General features: G+C 47.1%; 1 protein-coding gene and 1 pseudogene across 3 annotated transcripts in view; one reads left to right on the plus strand and one right to left on the minus strand.

Moving 5' to 3' along the window:
- Positions 1–19,140, minus strand: part of ABL1 (ABL proto-oncogene 1, non-receptor tyrosine kinase) — a 153,387-nt gene that overhangs the window by 37,129 nt on the left and 97,118 nt on the right. For 2 of the 3 annotated variants that reach the window (XM_075560623.1, XM_075560622.1), the window contains exons 2-3: positions 1,270–1,443; positions 492–787 (exon numbers count right to left, since the gene is read on the minus strand). In XM_075560623.1, coding sequence (XP_075416738.1) covers positions 492–787; positions 1,270–1,443 — 470 coding nt within the window. Of the gene's footprint in view, positions 1–491; positions 788–1,269; positions 1,444–18,468; positions 18,799–19,140 lie in introns of those variants that run through there. The other variant, XM_075560624.1, reaches the window with a different exon arrangement.
- Positions 11,609–11,736, plus strand: LOC142460351 (U4 spliceosomal RNA; annotated as a pseudogene).

Genomic DNA, 19,140 nt, shown 5'->3' on the forward strand with positions numbered 1-19,140 from the left:
TTACTATCATAACAAGAGATTTCTTTTTTAAAAGAAAAAATCATGGGGGGAGCAGGGAGGGAGGGTTAAAATGAGGAGCTGATAGCAAGGGCTCAAGTAGAAAGCAAATGTTTTGAGATGATGATGGCAACATATGTACAAATGTGCTTGACACAATGGATGGATGGATGTATGGATTGTGATAAGAGTTGTATGAGCCCCCAATAAAATGATTTTTTTTTTAAAAAGAAAGAAAAAAATCTTAATGTAAAAAGCATATCCCAAACCCAAAAGGTCTCCCACTGATTTTAAGAAGCTGCCAACAGGGCAATAAAAGAATCACACAGCCCCAGGGACTGGGGAGAGTTGCCTGTGGAGTACTAGTAGAGGGCATTTCCTCCGGCTAATGGCACGGCTCTTGCTCAAGCATCTTGGTTGTGTTTGGTTGCAACAATTAAGCAAGCTGGGTTCACCCAGTAACCCCTCCCACCTCTTTCTCTAGGTTTCCCTACCTTGCCATCAGAGGCAGTGTTGATCCTGTAGTGGTACACCCTTCCTTCGTATCTCAGGGAGATGGACCGCTGGCCAGGACTGCTCTCACTCTCCCGCACCAGAAAGCTGCCATTGATCCCGCTGCTCAGCAGGTACTCCGCAGCGTTGCGCGACACAGGCCCGTGGTACCAGGAGTGCTTCTCCAGACTGTTGACAGGAGTGATGTAGTTGCTTGGGACCCACCCTTGGCCATTTTTGGTTTGGGCTTCGCACCATTCGCCATTGTGATTATAGCCCAAGACCCGGAGCTTTTCACCTTGGAGAGAAGACAGGGTGGTTTTCAAAGGTTTAGTCCACCCTCATTCATTCTCGGGTGATTATTAAAAATCTCCAAACTCCTAAAATACCCATGCCATTGAACAAATCCAGATAATTGTACGTGTTTTTAAGCGTATAAAAGGGCACGTCTATAGAAGAATTCTTCCTGTTTATACTAACTATACAGATAAATATATAGCCTCAGTTTTTATAAATCTATTGTGCTGACATCCAGGATGGGGAAGCCATTTCCTTATCTGGCCCAAGTGTCTTTACAGTGTAAAAACTAAGGACAGCTGCTTGTGCGAAGAACTACATGCAGAAATTCCTCTCCTTGAGAACTGACTCTCTTAGAAAGATGCCATTCCAAACTTGAAAGCTTCCCTTTCAACTAGCCCAGGGGTGGCCAGCCAAGCCACATGTGACCCCTCCTGATCCCTGTCTCTTGCGGCCACCACCAGCTGCCCACCTCCCTTTTACCTTTAGTTATGCTTAGAGTGTTATCCCCGCTGGCCACAAAGTCATACAGTGCCACGAAAAGGTTGGGGTCATTTTCACTGGGGCCGGCAAGAAGGTTCTCCTTGGAGTTCCAACGAGCTGCTTCGCTCAGACCTGGGGGCTCAAAGTCAGATGCTACTGGCCTCTGAAGGGCTTCTGAAACAGAAAGAAGGGACCAAGGGGGGAGAGGGAGAGAGAATCGGAAAACAAAAACAAATTAGTTGTATGTTCAGGAGCCAATGAATCTGTTTCCACGTTATATAGTTCTAATTTCTCACTTTAAAATATGTGTACGCGCTATTTATGAAGCTAAGCAGTTTTAAAAATGGAATTCTTCCATTACCAAATCTTGTAGAAATTATACGTATTTTCATTCCAAGATGGTAACCACCTTTCCAAAGTAGTCCAAACTTTTAAAAGTCACATATAAGTCAGGAATGGAACAGCCCTGCATCGCTTAATGTCCACGCTACCTTCTGTGGGACAGGAAGCCGCGTGGTTTGAACACTGTGAACACCAAGTCCCAGTCTGGACTCCGTTTTCTGTAAGTTGCTTGGACAAGCTCTGTGCCTAGCAGTGACTGTCAACGTAAGGAAGAGCTGCACGTCTGTGCCGGTCCTCGGTCCACAGCATTCGGAGTTTCTCTACATTGGATGTGGGTCCCGCTCCGATTTTTATTAGGCTTGTGTTTCCCAATAGAGCTAATTCTTTAACCGTTTGGAGAATTTTTGTTTTTAATTTTGAGGATCATTGTGATCCTCAAACGTGAGAAATAACATTAACTGATTTTCTGCCTTTGTGCTGTTTAAATAACATTTTGTTTCACTTCCAAATCGTTATTTCTCCTTTGCCTCCTGCCGCTTCGATCACTAGCATTGGTTTTGCTGCGTTAGAGAACCATGATGCACTTCAAGGTAAAATTTTCACAAGAAAATTAAACAGAGCGAGAATCCTACAGGAGACTGGATGCTGCTGCCTCTGAGTTGAAGCATACATGGTTACCTAATAGCACAGTACATACATAAGCCAGCAAGAAAAGCATTTATTATGACTGTTCAGACATACAGATTATAGCTTATATATGTGTCTGAAAGCATAATAGCTTTATCTATAACTGTCCCATTCTCTGGTTGGGATTTCTGAACTCTACTAATACGGGACTATTGATGTCCACACATTTGGATGATGGCCGAACATGTCATGGTGAGCATGAGAGTCGCCCATCCTCATATACCTTTGCATAAGCAGAGCAAGAATGTCACTCTGAGGGCTATGGTGCGCCGGACCCAGGCCATAGCATTGGCGATCGCCTCATATGCATGTGAAAGTTGAACTCTGAATCAGGAAGACTAAACAAGGACCGGTGCGTGTGAATGACGGTGCTGGGAAGAGTACTGAAAGTATCATGGACTATTATCAAAAGAACCAACAGCTAGGTCTTAGAAGAAGCAGAGTCAGAATGCTTCTCAGAAGTGGGGACTTTGTCTGGCTGTACTTTGGACATGTTATCGGGCCAGTCCAATCCCTGGAGGAGGACATCATGTTTGGTAGAGTGGAGGGTCCTCAACATGATGCACTGACACAGTGGCTGCCACGACTGTGAGGTTACCACGGGACTGGGGGTGTTTCGTTCTGTTGTTGTACATAGGGCCACTACGGGCCGGATCCCACTAGACTGCTCCTGACACAATACAGTCTTGATGCTATAACATGAAGGAGAAAGGTTTTGCTTTAAACATTTTAAAATGTATCAGAATCAATATATTCATAAAATTAAAAGAGCTTGTAGTTTAAAAATCAAACAAGATTTGCTATCCTTCGGGGGCCACTTGTATCTTTTTTTAATGATCATCACCATCTCACTAGTTAGGTCACTCTCCTCACCCCCCCCCCACTTGCCATCCTTGACTCGATACCTCTGTCAATGTGAATGTGGACACACATGGAGAGATCATTGTTGGCTCAGTTCTGGACCGCCAGAATAAAGCAAATGTTTCCCAGTGCATATTGAAATTCTGCTGACACTACAAGGTAGTCCATTAAGTGTGTAGTAACATTATGTAGAAGTTTGACATGTTGTGAGAATTCCCAACGTGTGACACAGAGACACCAAGTGGGCATCCGCTATTGGGAAAATGGTGCCACAAAATTGATCGACACAGGGTTGCCACAAACCTTCACTGTGTTAAAAATGCTGTATCTGCCGAGCGCAATAAAGTGAAGCACAATGCAGTAACAGACTTAACACCTTTATTTCCTGGTCCGCCCAAAATACAGGCACACTCGCATAACAGCTGACTTCACAAGACAAAGGGCATTAACAACCCATTCTTCCTTCCAGCTTTCTTATTCCTACACCTGCCTCCCATTAGCTTGGAAAAATGAGCTACACTTATTGCTATTCTGTAGCAGTAATAAAGTCTTCCACTCCTGTACACGGGGACGTCCTAGAAGTTAAAAATCCCCAATCAGCTCTGCTCCTGCATTGTGACTGGGTGAATACTGTTCTCCAGGGAGCACAGTAGTTCCTTGTCCTATGTTTGTTCCTTGAAGCAGGTGCAAACGCTCTAGAATCTGTGAAAACGGTAATAGACCCCAAAGTTCTTCCAAACCAGCACATCGACTCCGAAACTACCATTAATAATGCAAACCTTACAAAGGGAAGGGGAAATGATTACTTTCAAAATCACCTGGTGTTTCCATTTTCCTCCGCTTACTGCTTCAGTGTCCTTGGGGTTGGGAGAGGGGACTCGAGGGCCTTCGATGGACAGGAACAGTGCAGAAACCTTACATCCCTTCCAATCATTTCCAGCTGTCTCACTTGTGTTTAATTCAGCGGCTCTTTTTTAAAGCTGCCTGCCTTTACTGAGTCTTTCTAAAACAGATTTTCAAAAAGAACAACTCTTTGCACCTTGGAATTTAGTTGGCTTTCTATTAACCAAGAAATTACATTAAAACAAGCATTTCTGAAATAAGAGGCTTGGAAACAAACACAACTGGCTCCCAGGACAGCTGCGAGCATCATGCAGACAGGTTAGAGGGGCAGCCCTAGGTCAGCTGGCATGGCCATCGATTAGGGAGGTGTGTTTTATGAAGGGTGTGGGTCAGTGCAGTGCAAGTTAGCCTAAACAACTGCGACATAAAAGAACTCTCTATGAGAAGACAAGTTCCTTCACTGCGAAAGGAGACACAAAACCCACACACAACTAAATCAGCCAACCACAAGCCAAACTTGCTGCCCTAGAGTTCATTCAGACCCGGAGTGGTGCTGTTAGGGCAGGGAGAGCTGCCCGGTGGGGATTCTGAGCCCATAATCTTTACAAAAGCAGAAACCTCCTCTTGCTTCTTTCGATCAGCTGGTGGGCTAGTGGCCTCCTGTGTAATCTACTGTGCCGCCAGGGCTCCATCAGGAACTCATAGAAAATTAAAACGACCATCAGACTTGAAAGGATGTTGACCTCACTGGTAAGCAAAGGCATGCAAATTCTTCATCAAGTGGGCAATACGATTTCCTGAAGGACAACGGCCAATACAGGTGAGATTTCACTGAAATGGACTCTTAGGCATTGCCAGCAGGTGTCAGTCAGTCATTTCCTACCAGGAGATTCCAAATCACAATGTATGTTGTACAACAACCCCACGTATGTTGTATGCAGAGTAGAACTGCTCAACAGGATCTGCAGGGCTATGTTTGTTTTTAGGCGCAGGCAGCGCCCCCAAACTTTCCATTAGTAGGCGTGACCATCTGCAACACCCAGGAGCGTCCTATGGGAGAAGCAAATGCTTACGGTTTTAGGAGGGCAACTGGCAAAAGGAACTGGCAGTCATATTTTTCCATGACCTTTGCTTTACCTCTTGAAATGTATCCCCAAAGATCCACACGGTGATTTGTATACAGCGGTGGCTCTGGCAGTGTGGTCTGAACTAACAACACTGCAGAGGGAAAGTATAAAATATCCAACAACGTTAGGCTAGGTTTATGGTCTATCCATAAAGCAGAGCCTATTCCTACGGCCAATAAAAATATTTTTAGAAAAGACATATGTAACGGCTTGGGAATATCTCAAAACAATACACTGTTTAAGTGCTTACGTCACACCTGGGATACACGGCACAACTCCAATTTGGTCCAACCTGAAAGGGACCAGAAGGAACTGCACCAATGAGGGGCCAGCAGCGAACTCAAGAGTGGTAGGGTGCTGAGGACTATTTGTTTTCTAAATGCTTTCTAAAATCTTGGCATGTTTCTCACAGGAAAGTGGGCTGTTTTCATAAGCAGAAAACAATTAAAAAGCAGAGAAACGGACCATAAGAAGTAGCCACTGATACTTACATACTTGATAATCTACCATGAAAAACCCAAGCCGGGGGTGGGAGGTGGGGGGAGGAGAGTATCCATCTCTTCATATTGTCCCTTTAGTGTCCCCTCAAGGCCACAAGCACACAACTTTGGCAGGCAAGGTCCACACAGGAAATTAAACCAAAGCCATGAATACCGAAATGCTTTCCTTCTGAAATGCCATTTGACCTCTTCTATCAAACATTCTGCAGCATCTGGATTTGATCAAAGTTACATAATCAGGGGAAGTGGCCTAGAAAACACCTGGAATGAGCAGAAGGCAGACTGGCCCGAGATGACTATTCTTGTAAAGTATGAGCTAAAGTGGGGCTGGTCCTGCAATGCAGATAGGTGCTAGGGGGGTGAGGGCTTTGTCAGGCAGGAAAGGGCCTCCCACTGCTTTTTGATTCAACAGGATGTCAGGAAATCCAAGGCAGTCCCTGCGATTTGCCTCTCCAGTTTTTTTGCACCATTCCACAAATTAATGGCCAAAGCCCAAAGGGAAGTATTGCTCATGCATGCCTCTGGATCAAGACACTGGGCTGTAGCCACAATCCAACACCAACTCCTTCCAGTCAATTCCCAATCCAGGCTGATGTCAAAATTGACTCACAACATACAAATGCCAAGTTACTCGCTTCATTTCATAATGAACTCCGCTCGTCAACCTTTCAAAGGAACACAGCTTAGGAAGCCAAAGTTGCAAAATGTACTTAAAATTGTCCTTGCTTAATACTTGAACTTTCGGCAAGTACCAGTGTCAGGAAGCTACACGCCCCCTAAAAGAAGCCCAAGGAACTCATTCCAACAAAGATGCCTGAATCCTTCTCCTGTTTTGTTCTTTGCGTGGGTCACTGGCTCAAGTCTGGGAAAAGACAGAAGTTTGTGCATCGGCCCTGCTCCTGAAGAGTTTGGAGGAGCAGATCCCATAACCTCCTTTCAGGGGCCTATCTGAGGGAGGCCAGCACTGTTCGAAAGGCGGCTGATCCCATTTTAAGACCAGTTGCGATTTGCAACCACACTGATTCAAAGGTTTCCGCCAACCAGCAACCCGGAAGTCATTAGTCAGGAAGGCAGGGAGAATGGGGAAATGTGCACACTGCCTCCAAACCCCTCCCGAGTTAGGCCCAAGCTGTCGGTGAGAGCCGTGCCACAACAGTCGCTGGGCCCATCCTGGCAGGACTACCTTACTGGGACGATAGTCTCTGAAAAGGGTTGGGGTCTTCAGGGTACAATTTGAAGAACTCTTTACACAGAAAGGATTCTTCTCTCTCAAAGTTATGAGTCACGGATCAAAACTGCTTCCAAAAGCTGCTTCGATATGGCTGAGCCGGCCTGGACTGCAGTGCAGCACTGGGAACAGACTGGGAAGGCGAATGACCCAGGGGCCAGCTAGCTACTTCACAGGGCCCAGGAGAGGAGAACCGCTTTCCCTCCAGGAACAGCATTCCCTGGGAGCACCCCACCCCACTTCCCTGATGGCACTTCTGCCCCAGGGTTCCTCTAGAAGGGCAGCCTGTGGGCCCTCACACTTCAGTGTGGGGGAAGGGCCGGGAGAAGGGGGGTGTCTGAGGTGCTAAGAGTCCCTTTCTTTTTGCTTACTGTCAATAATTCCTTCTTACTTCTTTTGTGGGCCCTTCACTATCATCTTCTAGTTCAAGAAATCTCTGCCTTTTAAAAATCTATAAAACAGATCCTTCTAAAAAGGAGGTTTCATGTTTTATTTCAAACTCGGTTCCAACTGATGAGATCATGCTCCAACTATCTTCTCATACAGCTTTTTAGAACATGAGCTGAGAGAGAAAGTAATATTTCCCACAAGTTGGACTTGATGAAAATCATCTTATCTACAGTCGACTCACTCCTTTATTGTACAGTTGACAACCTTATAATTAAAATGACAGAAGTTTTTTTTTTTAAGTTTAGCCAAACACAGCCTTCACATTAACTTCATATTCTGAATCACATAGCTCAACATTTGCCCCATAACCTAAAACACAGTGTCAGCGGCTAGGGGACAGGGTGGGGCGGGGTGGTCATGGCACAGAGCACTGCCATTTGGCCTCAACTCCCAATGGTATGTGGGTAATCTTGGAGGAGAAATCTAGTTGATGAGACTGTGCAGCCCCACAGAAAGTTTCATAGATGACAAGCACTGCTTGTGGACCAATTGATACTGCAGTGGTTCTCAGTCTTCTTAATGCTGAGCCCTTTCATACAGTTCCTCCTGTTGTGGTGACCCCCAACCATAACATTATTTTTGTTGCTACTACATCACTGTAATTTTGCTGCTCTTATGAATCGGGCGACCCCTGTGAAAGGGTCGTTCAAATCCCCAAAGGGGTCAAGACCCACAGGTTGAGAACCGCTGCTTTACAGGATACAAGTCCCGGGGGCCAGGAGTGTGACAAGAGACAGCTCACTGGAGTTTAAAGGAGCCAGACTAGGGGCAGTGCCTGGCAAGGGAGAGAAAAGACACTCAGATCCCAGGCCATCCTGACACAGGTGCCACCAAGGCAGGGCTCTGGATCTGTGCTCTGGACCTCTCGGCTGATGGCCAGGAACTGCTCAGAATAATGGTCAATGCAGAAAACACGGAAGCTTTACCCAAAAAAACAATGATTCTGAAAAGCCATCAAGATATTTTCTAACAAATACTTTCTAACGGCATTTGTACTGAACCCATGAAGCATTAAGGAACTTGTGCAGTCTATTCGGAGTCTGCTCTGACTCCCCGGCTTTCCTAAACCGGAATCTTCATGGAGCCGAGGGCCAGAGACTTTCTCCTGTGGAGCCACGGGTGCATTCAAACCGCTCAGCTAAGCACATATAACTACTGAGCTACCTAACAACAGACTACCATTTCAAAATCATGATGGGTGTCCATGGTATCACCTTCAACTGTACTGATATGACAACATCTGTGATTTATGACACCATAGTTTGTTATCTATGTTTATTTTATTAAAAAGAAAGAAATCCTACAGTTAACTCCATGCCATAAAGTCAATGCTGACTCACAGGCACCCCCTGTAGGTTTCCAAGACTAACTGTTTAAGAGAGTAAAAAGCCCAGTCTTTCTCCTGCGGAGCTGCTGGTGGTTTCACACTGCTGACCATGCAGATCACAAGCCAACGTGTAACCACTAAGTTTCAGTTAAAGCTCAACAAAATAAAGGTGTGATCCCAACCAAGGAGATCATAAACAAACCGAACTCACTGACATCATGTTGATTCCGACTCATGGGAGTACCTATAGGCTAGAGCAGTGGTTCTCAACCTTCCTAATGCCGCGACCCTTTCATACAGTTCCTCATGTTGCGGTGACCCCCAGCCATAACATTTTCATTGCTGCTTCATCACTGTAACTTTATTACTGTTAGGGATCAGGTAACCCCCAGGTTGAGAACCACTGGGCTAGAGCAAAACTGACCCAGTGGGTTTCTGAGATTTTAACTCTTTATAGTAGAAAGCCTCATCTTTCTCCCTGGGAGCAACTGGTGGTTTTGAACTGCTGATATTTCAGTCAGCAGTCTAACACACAACCTACTATGCCACCAGAGGTCCCCCAAGAATCTTTTACGTTAACAATTCCTACATTAAGAACTTGATTAAGTCAAACTCAGTAACCTTACAAGGAAAGGAGGTTCAGAAATGAGGCCGGTATTAATTAGTGTGAAGGGTGCATTACGCAATTTTCCTTTTAGATAAATCCATGCACAGGCATTTGTGAAAGGCAATAAAGTAGGGTCTCGAAATAAATTGACTTTACAAATAAATTTATTTTAATTAGCCCAAGTTTTAAATATTTCTCCTGGATTCGTTTTACATTATAATGTTCTCAGTTTAGGAGACAAAATCCTCCATCCTTAACTCCACTCCCCATCAGCAGTTCAAATACTATCCTTTCTAAAGATACAAAGTTCCTACACCCTCTACCCATCCACCCCCACCCCACTCCACCCCCCAAAAAGAGTTCTAAGCACCTATTGTCCGTATGTATGATTTCAGGGCTAGAAATGTCATCTCAACACCCATATAAAAACACCACCATCATCAGACCACGCAGGTTACCTGTCATTCATTCCTATGCCAGGAAGAGCTGAGCTAATCCTGACCTGCACTCTCACCCCATCATCCAGTTCACACCCCATACCCTGCCACTTTTCCTCTCAGCTCACTGGGATCTTTACTGTCCTTTCCTGCCCCACCATGCCCTGGACTTCCCACTGGTTCCCCGGCCTTGGCCCCAGTCCGCCACTTCACCCCCTCACAGAGGCCAGAGAAGGCTCCTTCCAAAGTGCAATTCTAGTCAAGTCCCTCCCCTGCTGTAAATCCTGTGGGGAAGGTTGCTGGCTGAGAGGCAGGAGAGAACACAACAGTGCTGTGGGCCAGCGATCCTGCACCATTTACTATCTGCGCCACCTGGGCCAAAATTTGAAGTCTCTGGGAACTGTCGTTTCCTCTTGGTAAAAAACATAAAGTCTCACAGGACTGTTGGGCGTTTGCAGAAAACTCTGACTGAAAACGTGGGCGATACCGTGCCCCTGGCACAGAACAGGCCCTCCATAATGGTCAGTCATGATTAGTATTCTGAGGGGACACAGAGGTCCTTCAGGGTCCCGTCTGGACCATCGTTCCCTGCTCTGTCCTTCACTCAGCCTCCTCACATGCCTTGTAGCCTCACCCCCACCCCACTGCTGCCTCACCTGTCTGCACCTTTACATGTGTCCTTCCCAAACTACTCCGCATCCTCCTACCTTACTTTGCCTTTTCTGACAGGTCCTTGCACCTCCTCACCCCCAAATTGCCTTCCTTTCACCCCATTTGGGTGTGGGGTGTCTGCTTCTATAATCACCCTGCATCACACTGCAGGGTGCCTGCCAACTTGTCACTTGCAGTACAATAAGCACTGAGCTTGGGGTGGACAAGTCTATGCAAATCTCAGCACCCCCAGGGCCTGAAGACAACCTAATGGCCAGCCTCAGTTTCTCAAATGCAAAAAAGGAAAAGAGGCACTTGCTTGAGTGGGTGATTAGAGGGCTGAGGGGCACCCTGCCAGCAGAGCACCCCTGCTTAAATGCTGTGTACCTGCACACTGCCAGGGAGGCCCACTGCTCCCTCTCCTGTGGTCATCACAGTGCCCACTCCTTTGGGGAAGGGAGTCTGTCTTTGTGATGCCAGCACCTTCACTGCCTGCCCAGTGCAGGGGCAGAGCGCTGCTGGCCGGGTGCACGGCAACTCATGCGCAGAACATCTCGGGCTTGTCTCTTGAGCAAAGCAATAAAGCAGGAAGCTGATGGAGAGGCGCACTGGCCCAATCCAGCAACTTGAAATAAGAAGCGCAGAAATGGTGGAGAGTAAAGATGAAATGCAAATGCAACTGACTGAAATGCTTTTACAAGAGTCTACGAAATCCAGTGACTATTTTTTTTAATGACCCCTAAACAGTGGCCAAGATGCTAAAGGGGGGTGGAGGGTGGGAGACAAAGTAACGCCACATGTCTGTCTACTTTCTAAAGAAACAGGAAGTGTTACAGACTCCTGCAAGACAGCCCAGTACCTCCACCAATCCCCTTCCTTCCAAGATTCCCGGTGAGCAAGCTAACTCTCAAAGCATTTTCATTCTCTTAGCTGAGAAGGCTCTCCTGCTGCCCCTGCCGGTGAGGCACTGCTTTGAAAGCATCCGGTCCAGTTTCCTGTGTGCCTTTAATGTGCCTTAGATTTGAGCCTTGCTTGTAAGTGGGGTTCCCAGAGGCAGGGCACTACCAGGACCGAATGAAGCTATTTGGGCTAGAAAAAGCAACAGTCAACTCCATCTGTAGTCCACTCTGCAAGGCAATCTGGAGGCACTGTATGTACAATGCTATTTGTGAAATTTGGGGACCCGCAAGCCCGATCAAGGTTGGCTCTCCAAAAAGAACTTAAGAAGAATGAGGGGGGAAAAGTTTAGAAACAAATTTTTTTTTAAAGAGTAACGAGGAGCTTTGCGCAGTGGCAATATCGAAGCCAGTGAGGTTTACCCGAGGCACGATTATTGCTAATTGAAAGAAAAAGAGTAATGAGAATAAAGTTTGTGCAATTTCTTATGCCAGAATAAGAGCCAATCTGCATTGAGCCCTGCTGACTGCGCCAGGCACGTGGCCTGCAGGGACTCCTGGCCACACTGCCCATGTGATTCTCTTATGTTTATGTGAGGTTTTTAAAAAATCATTTTATTGGGGGCTCATACAACTCTTATCACAACCCATACATCCATCCATTGTGTCAAGCATATTTGGACATTTGTTGCCCTCATCATTCTCAAAACATGTGCATTCTACTTGAACCCTTGGTATTAACTCCTCATTTTCCCTCTCCCTCCTGCTACCCCTTCCCTCATTAACCCTTGATAACTTATAAATTAATAGTATTTTGTCATGTCTTACACTGTCCGACGTCTCCCTTCACCCACTTTTTCTGTTGTCCATCCTGCAGGGTGGTTATATGTAGATCCTTGTATTTGGTTCCCCCTTTCTACCCCACCCTCCTTCCACCCTCCCAGTATTGCCACTCACACCACTGGTCCTGAAGGGATCATCTGCCCAGGATTCCCTGTGTTTCCAGTTCCTATCTTTACCAGTATATATCCTCTGGTCTAGCCAGATTTGTAAGGTGGAATTGGGATCATGATAGTGGGGGTAGGGGTGAGAGGTAGCATTTAAGAACTAGAGGACACAGGGAAAGTGGGACCAGACTTCAACCCAGTGCCGCAAGGTGTGAATGCAATATCCCGGCGTGGAGTAGGGAACCAGTGGAGAGGTCTGGGAGGCTGGCCCCAGCACCAAAAATTACGTGGATTCCTGCCCCTCCCCCGAAAAGAATTTGTTTCAAAGGATGACATTGATTCTGCAGTTCCGGGAGATGGACATATCTGATCAGAGCACACGGGAGCAGATGAAGGGGCAGCAGGAGACAGTGGAACACAGCCTGGCCCACGAGGCCATGAGGATGATGTTCCTGATTAGAGCAGCCAGTCCACAGAGAGAACAACATGGCTGGCCCTACTATGAGACATGATGCCAATCAGTGATTAAAGGCGATACAGGGGACTGCACCGGAGACACAGTATGGGAATTGCACCTGACCTGATCCCACCACACCGAGGCAAATCACTGGGGGAGTGCAGTGGAACAGCAAGGGAATGGAGTGGCAAGGTCCCCAGGGAATGCTGAAAGTGGACTTTGGGGCCAGGGCGTGGTGCCCCAACAGACTGGACTGGAAAACGCTAAGGGCCAGCAAACGATCCTTGAATGAACTACAAGCCTTTCTTTTGTGAAAAAAAAAAAAGAAGAACTAGAGGAAAGTTGTGTGTTTCATCGTTGCTACTCTGCATCCTGACTAGCTCATCTCTTCCCCGAAACCGTTCTGTAAGGGGATGTCCAGTTGCCTACAGATGGACTTTGGGTCCCCACTCCGCATTGCTCCTCATTCTCAATGGTAAGGGTTTTTTTTTCCCTTTAATGCCTAATACCTGATCCCTTTGATGCCTTGTGATCACAGAGGCTGGTATGCTTCTTCCACATGGGCTTTGCTTTTCAGCTAGATGGCTGCTTGCTTATCTTCAAGGCTTTAAGACCCCAGACGCTGTATCTTTTGATAGCCCGGCACCATCAGCTTTCTTCACCACATTTGCTTATGCACCTGCTTTGTCTTCAACAATCATGTTGGGAAGTTGAGCATCATGGAATGCTAGTTTAATAGAACAAAGTATTCTTGCATTGAGGGAGTACTTGAGTGGAGGACCAATGTTCATCTGCAACCTTAATACTAAACCTATAAATACATGCACATAGATCTATTTCCCCATCATCACATATAAATATATTTACATATGTACCTGCCTGTATTTAGACCTCTATAAATGCCATTTGCCTCCTAGTTCTTTCCTCTATTTCCTTTTACTTTCCTCTTGTCCCACTATCTTATGTCTATGCTTGATAGGGGAGGGAATAGTAGTCTGGAGAAGTCAGAGGAAGGGAAGATTTCTTTTTTCCAGCTTAAAACCAAGCACAGAGAGTATTAATTATATGCATCAAAACAAATTCGGAAATTAGTTGTTTCTTTAACAAGAAAAACTGTGGACGGCTTCGGTTCCATTCTATCGTCACCTCGGCCATTAGAGAAATTGGCCAAGCTGACATCTGAGATGGCTAAATATTTGTTTAGAATTAACAGCTAACACATGCGAAGCTCTTACTCTGTGCCAGACACCATTTTTATAGAGATTTTTCACTGACATCTCACAACTCAGTGAGGGAGGTGCAGTGGTGACCTTTATTTCGGAAACTGAGGTTCAGAAAGCAACCTGCTGAAGATCCCCAGGCAAAAGGCAGCACAGCTGGTATTTGGAGCCAGGATGGCTGGCTCCAGAGCCGCCCTGTCTACACATGGGAATGTAACCCCGACGATACTTGGGAGAATCCTAAACTGTAGAGGCGTATGGGCAGTTCAAAAGAATCTCATCTTGCAGCAGAGGTATAAATACATTTCCCAGATCCGCAAAACAATTGGGGGTGGGGGGTGGGGGAGAAGACAGAGGTTACAATCTCCATCTTAGGGGTAAAGAAACAGACACTCTAGCAGGCCGGTGCTTGGAAGCTTAGATCACCTGACTCTACAATCAATACTATTTCCAACCCAAGTGAACAGGGCCTTTCTTCCTCCTATAAAATGAGGGCAGGAGCAATACCGAAATCTCTTGGAGCTGGTATGCACATTCAAGAAGGTACATCAGGTGCCAGAGGCAGGCCCTGCCACATCAGAAATCTTTCCTTTGAACAGGACCCCAAACAAACAAATGGGCTTTCTATTCAGCTGCAGGAGGAGCTTCAGGGTGTCTTGTTAGCTACCTACTTTGGTGAAAGTACTGAGAAAGAGTGGAGCGCAGGTTTCTTTGGCATAACCGTGCTAACACTGCATCTGTGTGGCTGGCCGGCAACACAGAGTGGTCATCAGGAAGCTAGCTCACTGCTGAAAAGTGGGTCCTTAAAATGCATTTGGAAAGTTCACAAAGAGTTCACTTCACAGATACTAGTTTCTGATCCCACGCTACAAGAACAGCATGCACGATGTTCATGCACAATGTATTCAAATACAAACACATGAACAAATAAAAGTGAAATGAAACTCAAATGGCCATCATACATGTTTTCTTTCACATCTCCAGGGGAAGAAATAATCAGGAAATTGAGTGTTCAGTGTGGACCAGAGACTGTAAAGTTGCATGTGGTCAAGGTGGATACTGCCACACATGCGCTTTCACAAAGCTGGGTGGCAGAGCCCCAAGGCTCTATATAATGCGGCCATATGCAGAAGGAATTTCTAGACACACAAGCGATTCCTGAGTGATTGCCTCCTTTAGAATTTATCGCAGGCAGGTATTACATACTCTTATGTATATTTTTATCATTTACACTGTGAAAAAATTTTTTTACTAGTACTTCTAGACTGAAAGAATGGTGACTGCTAAAGGAGACAATAACAGTTGGTAGAGTGGCTCTCTGGAGCCAGACACCCTGGGTTCAAATCCAGGTGCGGTGCCATCACTTTTGCTGGGTCTGGCCTTTTAAACAAGTAACCTCACCTTTGGGTGCCTTGTCTCATCTATAAAATTGAGATAATAACAATCTGGTAAAATGGCCACGTGGTAAGAGAGTGCGGAAGCAGACGTGGCACGCGGTAAGCCCTGCTAGCTCATCTGAAGCACTCAGCAGCTCGGTGGAGGAAAGGAGTATGAGGTGGCTCGTCTCCATTAGGACGACAGTCAAGAAAACCCCACTGGGTCCTTCTACTGTCACCTGAGGCTGCTCAAACACAAAGCCATTGAGCTGATTCCAACTCCTAGTGGCCCTTTAGGACAGACAGGGCAGCACTGGCCCAGATGGTAGTCTACAGCGTGGAAGGCAGTGTCTCTCCCTCGAATGGCTGGGGGTTCCCGGCTGCTGCCCCTACAGTTAGCAGTCCAACAGGGAAGCCTGGGCCAGCAGGGCTCCTCCAGGGAGCTGCGACCATTTGAAAATGGACTCGATGGCACCCGACACCTTTGTCCCAGCTGTGGAGCCTCCCTTGACAGAGCCAGACAACTCATGGGGATGCTTTCTAGGTTGAGGCTTGGGGTCAATTTGGTCGGCTGGCACAACATAGTTCGGTCAGCTGGCACAACACAGTGCACAGGCATAATGTTCGGCGAGTACACGAGCAGCCATCTAAGCTGCAACTACTGGTCTCTTCTCATAGGTAGCAAAAGAAAATAAAAGAACTCAAAACCTCCCAGAAGAAAGTCGTCTATGGACTAAACAGTACAAATAAACAATAGGTGCCCAGCTACCGCTACTAACCCTTTTGACCAGAAAAATGCTAAGCAAAACCCCAACTCCTGAAAAAGAAAAAAACCACACGGACTGGACTGATAGACTAGAGGAACTCCGGAGACTATGGTCCTAAAATAACCTTTGAACTTGAAGTTGGAGCTAGTTCTACAGGTGGCTTTTCAGTCAAATAAGAGATTTGGCTTATAAAATAAACACTGCCACCTGTGAGTCATGTGCTTCCTTAAACAATTAACTACCTGAGACCAAATGGTCAACATTTACCCAAAAGCAAAGATGAGAAGGCAGGAAGGGAGGTTAGATCAATAGAAACCGAACAAGCATTAAGAAAATAATGAGAATGTTATCACATTATGAACACTAACCACCGTGGCATGTAACCTAATTTGCTTTGGAAACTTTCACTAAATCACCATGTTAAGAACAACAACAACACTGCTATTATTTATACTGTTGTTGCTGCAACAGCTAGCCCTGGTGGCAGGTAGCATGCTTAATCAAAACGGTTTGCTAGCTGAACCTTCCTTGATGGGACAAGGGCAAGCTTTATCACATCTGACTCTGTGACTTGGGTCTGCTGGCCCCCATGTGAGTATCAATAAACACGGACCGAATGATTGATTTCGGATGGCAGTAAGAACGGAAAGGAAAGGCTGGATTACTCATCTGGATGTTGGGAAATGTTTTCCTCTAGAGATTAGTGGCACTTCAGTCCTTAAGAAAAATCGCTACAGTTTGTTAATTCTCTCAACTACTAAACAATAATTCCAAGTAATTAAATATAGACAAAGAAATAAGGAAGACTCAGTAACAAGAAATAGTCTCAAGAGTGAAACCTTTCTAGATTAAGCCTTAACCCAGGACAATATATGCTGCACAGGATTTTTTAAAAATTGCGATTAAACAAGACACAACAGTGCCTGTCCCCCAACAATAATCAAACCAGCCAGGTAATGTACTAAATCTCCAGTTTACCCCTAGGAAAATGAAACATTGTCACAGCCAAGCTGTGACCTCAACTTTCCCCCAGTTCTAGTTATAAGCGTCCATTCATCAGCTCTGCCTTAGGCATCCATCTGCGAAATGGAGATGGTAATGCCTAACACTAACTCATTACAGATGTAAATGAGAATGTGTTCAGAATCTTGAGCAACTTGGGAAATAAGCAATGTATTAACTTAAGATGATTCTGGCTTTTGGATGCCAATTTTTGGGGACAGATAAATCATCTCCCTCCAAGCTCTAGTTCTGTGAGCCTAGATGGGGCTTTCTGCTCCCTAAGAGTGACAGTGTCTGAGACCCACAGAGGCAGTTCTTTCTGCGTCTTAGAGGGTGGCTGTGAGCTGGCAGTGAGTGAACATGTGACTCCATATCTAGAGAGATCTTCTCTGAAGCACTGAGGAAAAGTGAAGGAGGCAGGCGTCTTGTGGCGAGAACAGGTTCCACCTTGATCATGAGAATGTATGGTCAGAGTGGCATATTCGACTCCTGGCAGCCCCTCAAGTCAAAAAGTGGCAAAGACTAAGTTTAGGAGAAAGTTGATGAGCCCTCTGTCTTATTTCAATTTCACTTCAGAACAAAACTATTCAGAACTTCATGGCACTAATACAAATTCTACTCCTAAAATGAGCTTTCCATTCCTTTCCAAGCATGATTGTAACTCAGACACCATCAGAAATGATCTGTACCCAAATCAATAAACTTCATATCGTTCCTCAAAGCTACAAAAAATAACAAGCACTCTTCGTCCCCAATTCATTTTTTCAGCTGTCATCTTATTTTTACATATTAAAGGACAGACACAAAATAAGTGGGATTAGAATAGAAAGGGAGGGTAAGGTGGAAGCAGGCAAAGACTCCTCTAAGTTTTACTGACGAGTATCCGGCCTCGGCTCGTCGCCCCCCACCCCACCCCACCCCACCCCACAGTACTCCGTAAAATCTTTCTTTCCCCCAAAGAGAGAACATTCCTACCATCTATTCACAGTCTGCAGATAAAACTTGGGGGGGGGGGAATGTTAGAAAGATCACTTGAAATTCTGTATCCATAAATGGTAGAGCCATGTTCTCTTTGTACACGATCCTTAATGAAATTCACATGTGTTCACAAACAGACCATCCTTTCTGACACCTCAGCCCCAATTAACAGCAGAAACCACACAACAACGTCGGCTAACTGGGACGTTCACGGTCTGGGAAGTTCACTTTCTGCAACTTTCTCGCAAAAGTCCAGTTTGCGGATCCCCCGACACGTCTGCCTCCAAGAACACTCGGCGGCGGCGGGGGAGAGGCCGGGGCCTGGAGCCATCACTTTGGGCCTGGGGCCCAGGGCGCCCAGGGGGCGAAAGAAAGAGAAGGGGGGCCGGGGGCCGGGGGGAGTGGGGCGCGCGCGCAGGAAGAGGAGCGAGGCCTAGGCACGGCGTGCCGCCCCAGCCGCGCTGGGCAGGCCTCCTTCCGAGTTTGCCCGGCGTACCTTCCAAGTAACAGCTGGAGGACGAAGAGAGGCCTTTCTTCGACTTGCAGCCTACCAGCTTCAAGCAAATCTCCAACATCTTCGTGTGCGGGCGGCGTCCGCGGCGGGCAGCGCCCGGCGCCCTCGCCCCCCACCACCCCCGGCGTCTGGCGGGCCCCGGCCCGGGCCAGTGCGGCCCCGCTTCTTCGCGCTCCTAGCCCGCGCCCCGGGGCTGCTCGGCGCTCAGCGCGGGGGGCCGCGCCCGCACTCGGCCATCGCGCCCGACGCTGTCCTCCGGTGCGGGACGCGGCCAACAAAGGGCCCTGGAGCTCCGGCGCGCGGAAGGCCCGCCCCCGGCCCGTAACTCCCTCCCGGCCGGGCCGCGCGCCCGCCCCTCCGCCCCCCGCCCCCCGCCCGCGCGCAGCCTGCCCACGTCCAGCGCCGGCCGCGCGGGACCCGCCGGCGGGCACGCACGCTCCTTCCTACGTGTGCACGGCCAGGCCCGCCCTACAGCACAGCCGCGGGGGGCAGCACGCCGGGGCCAATGTCTGCCTTGCGGGGGCACGGGGGGCGGGCGCAATGGCGTGCTCAAACCCACCACGGAGATGTTCTCAACTTTGGTTAGAAAAATATTTTAAAAACCTACCACGCAGAAGAAGACGCCGAGTTACGCAGGCTGGGAGAACTGCCGAT

Source organism: Tenrec ecaudatus, chromosome 10 (genome assembly GCF_050624435.1).
Source record: "Tenrec ecaudatus isolate mTenEca1 chromosome 10, mTenEca1.hap1, whole genome shotgun sequence".
In the NCBI taxonomy this organism is placed as follows: domain Eukaryota; kingdom Metazoa; phylum Chordata; class Mammalia; order Afrosoricida; family Tenrecidae; genus Tenrec; species Tenrec ecaudatus.